The 7,500-nt window shown below is 51.9% G+C and overlaps 1 protein-coding gene across 1 annotated transcript in view; it reads left to right on the top strand.

Annotated features, from left to right (window-relative positions):
• The window catches only part of LOC143282570 (dual oxidase 2-like), an 89,902-nt gene that overhangs the window by 34,561 nt on the left and 47,841 nt on the right, over nucleotides 1–7,500 (top strand). Inside the window, exons 10-12 of the mRNA XM_076588259.1 lie at nucleotides 1,114–1,210; nucleotides 2,884–2,989; nucleotides 3,525–3,529. Of these exons, the coding sequence (XP_076444374.1) occupies nucleotides 1,114–1,210; nucleotides 2,884–2,989; nucleotides 3,525–3,529 (208 nt within the window). The remainder of the gene's footprint in view (nucleotides 1–1,113; nucleotides 1,211–2,883; nucleotides 2,990–3,524; nucleotides 3,530–7,500) is intronic.

Here is a 7,500-nt window from a genome sequence, read left to right as displayed (position 1 = left end):
TGGTGCCCTGGTTGTATTGGATCAGAACCTTGATGGAGTCTCCCGTCGGACCGACGGACGAGTAGGCAGGCAGGCTTATCTGTCGGTGTGTGTCCTCATATGGGAGAAGAGGCCGATTCTGGATGCGCAGCACTTCCCCACAGGTGTTGCAAGGGAAAACGTCTCCAGAAGTTGAGCCCTGCTTCCTTAGCTCACGCTTCTCCTTAATGGCCAGCGTTCTCTTGTTTTCAAACGTCTTTATGCCACTAGAGCACAGCATCCTCCAGCGAGAGCGGTCAAGGGCATCAGTTTCCCAGGAAGCGATGTCTATGTCACAGGCTTTGAGGTTTGTCTTCAAAGTGTCCTTGAAGCACTTGCAGGGTCTTCCAAGTTCACGGTGGCCTTCCTTTAGCTGGCCATACAATAGCATCTTCGGGATTGGCTGTCTGTCATGCGGACAACGTGTCCTGTCCAGCGTAGCTGGCACTGGATCAGCAGGCTTTCGATGCTGGGCAGGCCGCTCCTCTCTAGGACCTGGAGGTTGGAGACCCTGTCTTGCCACTTTATGCCGAGGATCTTTCGCAGTTTCACCAGAGATGCCTACGAAAGGATCAGAACCTTAGGCACCACTGAACACCACCACATACCGGAGTGTATTCGCAGCAGGGTCTCCTCTGGTGTGTGGCCTGATGGCTCTCTGTAGACATAGAGCGCTGGTGGCTGCGAAAGGACGAACCTGTGTGTGTGTGTGTGTGTGTGTGTGTGTGTGTGTGTGTGTGTGTGTGTGTGTGTGTGTGTTGCAGAAGTGACATTCTATTCGTGTTGCAGGTGTGTGTGTGTGTGCGCGCGCGCGCGCGCGTGTGTGTGTGTGTGTGTGTGTGTGTGTGTGTGTGTGTGTGTGTGTGTGTGTGTGTGTGTGTGTTGCAGAAGTGACATTCTATTCGTGTTGCAGGTGTGTGTGTGTGTGTGTGTGTGTGTGTGTGTGTGTGAGCACGCGCGTGTATGTGTGTGTGGAGGGGGGGAAGGGGGGGAGCGGGGCAATGCCATTAATCAAATAGCGTAAAAAGAGGAACTGCTGGCAGTTGTGGCACCCCTACCCATCGTGATGATAGGAATGGTTTTTCTTCCTTTCAGGCTATGACCCCAATGTGCACCCTGGCATCTCCCAAGAGTTCCAGACAGCAGCTCTTCGTTTTGGTCACACTCTGGTGCCCTCAGGTGTCTTCACCAGGTAAATGTCTGGGTTTGGGGGTACAACCCCCCCCCCCCCCCGCCCCCCCCCCTCCTCACCCCCCTTGGCCCAAAATAAAAACCACACATCCAGTTCAGTTCAGTTCTGCTCAGTTTCAGTTTCAGTTTCAGTAGCTCAAGGAGGCGTCACTGCGTTCGGACAAATCCATATACGCTACACCACATCTGCCAAGCAGATGCCTGACCAGCAGCGTAACCCAACGCGCTTAGTCAGGCCTTGAGGAAAAAAAAGAAAGAAAAAAAAGGTGAATAAATAATAGATAAGCTTACACAAATAAATAAATAAATAAATAATAACTATGATGTTATAAAAAAAAAAGCGACACTGCGTTCGTACAAATCCATTATACGCTATACCACATCTGCTGAGCAGATTCCTGGAGCCAGTTGCATTGCTTGGTTCTAACTTTTTTGACAGTTACACGTGACTATGAAATGCCTACGTTGACCGAACTACGCCATTGGTCAGTTCCATACTAAACACAGTTAGCAGCGGATTACGACCATACTAGGCTCTTCCGTCCGAGCAATGCAACTGGCTCCTGACCAGCAGTGTAACCAAAGCGCACTGAAAAGACATCTAACTGGTTCTTAACTATCGGTCCTCGCAGTTTTACCATGTATTTAGAGGACTTTTGACGGGCGCAATAGTCGAGTGGTTAAAGCGTTGGACTTTCAACCTGAGGGTCCCGGGTTCGAATCTCGGTAACGGCTCCTAGTGGGTAAAGGGTGGAGATTTTTCCGATCTCCCAGGTCAACATATGTGCAGACCTGCTTAGTGCCTGAACCCTCTTCGTGTGTGTACGCAAGCAGAAGATCAAATATGCACGTTAAAGATCCTGCAATCCATGTCAGCGTTCGGCGAGTTATGGAAACAAGAACATACCAAGCATACACCCCCCCCCACCCCCATCCCCGCCCCGAAAACGGAGTATGGTTGCCTGGATGGCGGGGTAAAAACGGTCATACACGTAAAAGCCCACTGGTGTACATACGAGTGAGCGTGGGAGTTGCAACCCACGAACGAAGAAGAAGAAGAAGACTTTTGACACATGACACGGGTATGATAACTTCTCACGCCGAGTCGTAGGTACAGCCGATATGAAATCACTACATCTGTGGCCGTAACAGGTGACTGGGTCTTCAACCTCTGACATTTTTATAAGGTGACACGGGTAAAAAAAACACACAGCCATTTCACAGGCGCGCGCGCGCGTATGTGTATGTGTGTTCCAGTGAGAGTGGATTTCATTTACTATAATTTAGCAAGAGGACAACACTTTTGTTTTTTTTGTTTTTTTAATTAACGACAGGTTCTTTTTCAGTGCGCCAAGCGCGTGTTAACAGCAAACGGGACTTCGTTTTTTGTGTTTTTTTAAATTTTATCGTTTTTTGTTTTTTGTTTTTTTGTTGTTGTTTTTTTGGAGGGGGGTGGGGGTGGTGTATTTGGTTTGTTTGTTTTTTTTTCGGTTTTTTTTTTTTTCCGTTTAATCTGAATGACTGGACACTCAGTTTGATCTTCACCAGTGAGACTCGGGAGTTTGGATCGAACCCAGACCCACACGGTCACAGTTATTGGCTGAAAAGCGTCTTAACCACTTAACCACTCTGCCACCTTGCTCCTTGCTGACAGACAGGGGTACTACGTTTCAGGACCAACGATGACACGTGTGCCGAAACACCGGCGGTGATCACGAAGGGTTCTGACGGGCACGAGGTGAAAGGCATCCGGCTCTGCAACTCCTTCTGGGTGTCCCAGGTATTGCCTGTCTGCATGGCTTGGGGCTGGGAGGTGGAGGTTGGGGAGAGGGGGGGGGGGGGTTTGTGAGTGTGTGTGTGTGTGGGGGGGGGGGGGACGAGGGGGGTGGTCTGAGGGTGTGTGGGCGTGTGGGTGTGAGGTGTGGGTACATCCGGCTCTGCAACTCTGGGTGTCCCAGGTATTGCCTGTCTGCATGGCTTGGGAGTGGGAGGTGGAGGGGGGGGCTGGGGGGGTGGGGGGTGTTGTGAGTGTGTGTGTGTGTGGGGGGGGGGGGACGAGGGTGGCGGTCTGAGGGTGTGTGGGCGTGTGGGTGTGATGTGTGGGTACATCCGGCTCTGCAACTCTGGGTGTCTCAGGTATTGCCTGTCTGCATGGCTTGGGGCTGGAAGGTGGAGGTTGGGGGGGGGGGGGGGTTGTTGTGAGTGTGTGTGTGGGGGGGGGGGTGGGGGGGGGACGAGGGGGGCGGTCTGAGGGTGTGTGGGTGTGTGGGTGTGAGGTGTGGGTACATCCGGCTCTGCAACTCTGGGCGTCTCAGGTATTGTCTGTCTGCATGGCTTGGGAGTGGGAGGTGGAGGTGGGGGGTGGGGGTGGGGGGTTGTTGTGAGTGTGTGTGTGTGGGGGGGGGGACGAGGGTGGCGGTCTGAGGGTGTGTGGGCGTGTGGGTGTGAGGTGTGGGTACATCCGGCTCTGCAACTCTGGGTGTCTTAGGTATTGCCTGTCTGCATGGCTTGGGGCTGGGAGGTGGAGGTGGGGGGGGGGGGGGTTGTTGTGAGTGTGTGTGTGGGGGGGGGGGGACGAGGGGGGCGGTCTGAGGGTGTGTGGGTGTAAGGTGTGGGTACATCCCGCTCTGCAACTCTGGGTGTCTCAGGTATTGCCTGTCTGCATGGCTTGGGGGGAATGGGGGGGGGGGGAAGGTGTTGGTGGGTGGGTAGTTGGGTTGGTTGGCTGAGGGTGTGTGGGCGTGTGGGTGTGGGGTGTGGGTACATCCGGCTCTGCAACGCCTTCTTGGTGTCTCAGCTATTGCCTGTCTGCATGGCTTGTGGGGTGGGGGGTGGGGGGTGGTGTTGGTGGGTGGGTGGGGTGGGGGGTTGCTGATGGTGTGTGGGCGTGTGGGTGTGGGTACATCCGGCTCTGCAACGCCTTCTAGGTGTCTCAGCTATTGCCTGTCTGCATGGCTTGTGGGGTGGGAGGTGGTGTTGGTGAGTGTAGGGAGGGGGTGGGGTGGGGCTAAGGGTGTATAGGCGTGTGGGTGTGGGGTGTGGGTGGGGGATGGGGGAGGTGTTGGTGGGTGGGTGTGTGTGTGTGGGGGGGGCTGAGGGTGTGTGGGCGTGTGAGTGTGGGGTGTGGGTACATCCGGCTCTGCGACTCCTTCTGTGTGTCTCAGATATTGCCTGTCTGCATGGCTTGGTTTAGTCTCACACACACTCGTGTGTGTGTGTGTGTGTGTGTGTGTGTGTGTGTGTGTGTGTGTGTGTGTGTGAGGTGGGTTTGTGGGGGTTGGGTGTTTGGGGGTTGGTGTGGGTGTGTGTGTGTGTGTGGGGGGGGGGATGGGGATGGGGAAATGGGGGGGGGGGGGCTGAATGGGTGTGTGGTGTGTGTTGGTGTGAATGTGGGTGCGTGTAAGTGTCGGTTGGGGGATGGTGCGGGGGGGTTGAGTAGATGTGTGTGTGTGTATGTGCGTGTGAGTGTGTGTGTGTATGTGTGTGTGTGTGTGTGTGTGTGTGTGTGTGTGTGTGTGTGTGTGTGAGAAGGTCTGTTGTAAAAAGAAAAGAAAGAAAAAGAAAAAGCTTTGATATTTGCATCTGCACCATTAACAACAACAGCAACAAGAACAACGATGATGATGATGATGATACGACTACTACTACTGCTACTACTACTACTGATAATAATAATAATAATAATAATAATAATAATAATAATAATAATAATAACTGTATTGTTGTACTCTTTTTGTCGAAGCAAAGTCCTCTGTGTGAAATTCGGGCTGCTTTTCCCAGGGAGAGAAGGTCATTATAGTGCAGCACTACCCTTTTTTTCTGCCTGCATTATTCTGCGGGCTGTGTTTTTTTTTTCCTGTCCAAGTGGATTTCTCTACATAATGTTGTCACGGACAACCCTTTTGTTGCCCTGTGTTCTTTTACGCGCGCTGTGTGCGTGCTGCACACAGCACTTTGGTTTATCATCTCATCCAAACGACTAGCGTCCAGACCACCGCTCAAGGCCAGTGGAGGCGGGGGGTTGGGGTGGGGGGGCGAGGGGGGGAATGCTGGCGAGTGTGAGGCTCAATCCCGTGCGCTCAGATTCTCTCGCTTCTTTGGGTTGGGGGATGCGTTACCTTTAACTGGTCAAAGTCGCCACTCCACTAAGTGATAGTTATCTTGTTGTTGTTCTTGTTGCTGCTGTTTTAATTCTTCTTCTTCCTCCTCCTTCTCCTTCTTCTTCTTCGTTGTCGTTGTTGTTGTTATCGTTGCAGCTGCTGTTGTTGTTGCTGCTACTCTCAGTCTTCTTCTTCTTCTTCCTCTTCCTCTTCTTTATTGTCGTTGTCGTCGTTGTTGTTATTGTTGTTGTTATTGCTCCCAGTCTTCTTCTTCTTTTTTCCTTTCCCCCCCCTTCCCTTGTCTTCTTTTCCTCTCCCCTCCTTTCTCCCCCCCCCCTTTTCCCCCTTTCCTCCTCCTTCTCCCTTTCTTCTCTTCCTCCTTTCTTTTTCCCCCCCCACCCTTTGTGGGGGGGGGTTGTTTTTGGGGGGGGGGGGAAAAAAAGGGGTTTTTTTTTAAAAAAAAAAAAAAAAGGGGAAAAAAAATTTTTTTTTTGGGAAAAAAAAAAAACCAAAAAAAATTATAAAAATTTTTTTTAAAAAAAATTTTTTAATAATAAAAATTTTTTTTTTTTTAAAAAAATTTTTAAAATTAAACCCTTTTTGGGGGGGGGGGGCCCCCTTTTTTTTTGGGGTTTTTTTGGGGGGGTTTTTTTTTTTTCCCCCCTTTTTTTTTTTTTTCCGGGGGGGTTTTTTTTTTTTTTTAAGGGTTTTTTTTTTTTTTTTTTCCCCTTTTTTCCCCCCCCCCCGGGGGGGGGGAAAAAGGGGGGGGGGGGGGGGGGGGGGGGGGGGGGGGGTTTTTGGGGGGGGGGGGTTTTGGGGAACCCCCCCTTTTTTAAGGGGGGGGGTTTGGGGGGTTTTTTTTTTTTCCCCCCCAAAAATTTTTTGTTCCGGGGGGGGCTTGGGGGGGGTTTTTGGGGGGGGGGGCCCCCCCCCCCCAAAATTTTTTTGGGGTTTTTTGGGGGGTTGGGGGGGGGGGCCCTTTTTTTTCCCCCAAAAAGGGGGGCCCCCCCTTTTTTTTTTGGGGAAAAACCCCCCAAAAAAAAAAAAAAAAACCCCCCCCCGGGGGGGGCCCCCCCAAAAAAAAAAAATTTTTTTTCCCCCCCCCCAAAAAACCCCAAAAAAAACCCAAAATTTTTTTAAAAAGGGGGCCCCCAAAAAAAAAAAACCCCCCCCCCCCGGGAATTTTTAAAAAAAAGGGGGGGCCCCCCCCAAAAAAAAAAAAAAAAAAAAAGGCCCCCCCCCAAAAAAAAAAAAAAAAAAAAAAAAAAACCCCGGGGGGGGGGGGGGGGAAAAAAAAAAAAAAAAAAAAAAACCCCCCCCCCCCTTTTTTTTTCCCCCCCCCCCCCCCCAAAAAAAAACCCCCCCCCCCCCCCAAAAAAAAACCCCCCCCCCCCAAAAAAAAAAACCCCCCCCAAAACCCCCAAAAAAAAACCCCCCCCCCGGGGGGGGGTTTTTTTTTTTTCCCCCCCCCCCCAAAAAAAAAAAAAGGGGGGGGGGGGAAAAAAAAAAAGGGGGGGAAAAAAAAACCCCCCCCCCCCCCCCCCCCCTTTTTCCCCCCCCCCCCCCCCCCCCCCCCCCCCCCCCCCAAAAAAAAAAAAAAAAAAAAAAAAAAAACCCCCCCCCCCCCCCCCCCCCCCCCCCCCCCCCCCCCCCAAAAAAAAAAAACCCCCCCCCCCCGGGGGGGGAAAAAAAAAAAAAAAAAAATTTTTTTTTTTTTTTTCCCCCCCTTTTTTTTAAAAAACCCCCCCCCCCCCCCCCCCCAAAAAAAAAACCCCCCCTTTCCCCCCCCCAACCCCCCCCCCCCCCCCCCCCCTTTTTTTTTCCCCCCCCCCCCCCCCCCTCCCCCCCCCCCCCCCCCCTTTTTTCCCTTTTTTCTTCCCCCTTCCCCTTTTTTTCCCCCCCCTTTCTTCCCCCTCCTTTTTTTTCCTCCTTTCCTTTTTCCTTTTTTCCCCCCTTTTTTTCCCCCTTTTTTTTCCCCCCTTTTTTTTTCCCCCCCCTTTTTTTTTTTTTTTTTTCCTTTTTTTTCCCCCCCCCCCCTTTTTTTTCCCCCCCCCTTTCCCCCTTTTTTCCCCCCCCCCCTTTTTTTTTTTTTTTTTTTTGGGCCCCCCCTTTTTTCCCCCCTTTTTTTCATTTTTCGGGGGGGGGTTTGGGGGGGGGGCCCCCCCCCCTTTTGGGGGGCCCCCAAAAAAGG

This window comes from Babylonia areolata, chromosome 5, assembly GCF_041734735.1.
Source record: "Babylonia areolata isolate BAREFJ2019XMU chromosome 5, ASM4173473v1, whole genome shotgun sequence".
Taxonomy (NCBI): domain Eukaryota; kingdom Metazoa; phylum Mollusca; class Gastropoda; order Neogastropoda; family Buccinidae; genus Babylonia; species Babylonia areolata.
The sequence above is the reverse complement of the archived record's forward strand: the minus strand, read 5'-3'. Positions and strand labels throughout refer to the sequence as shown.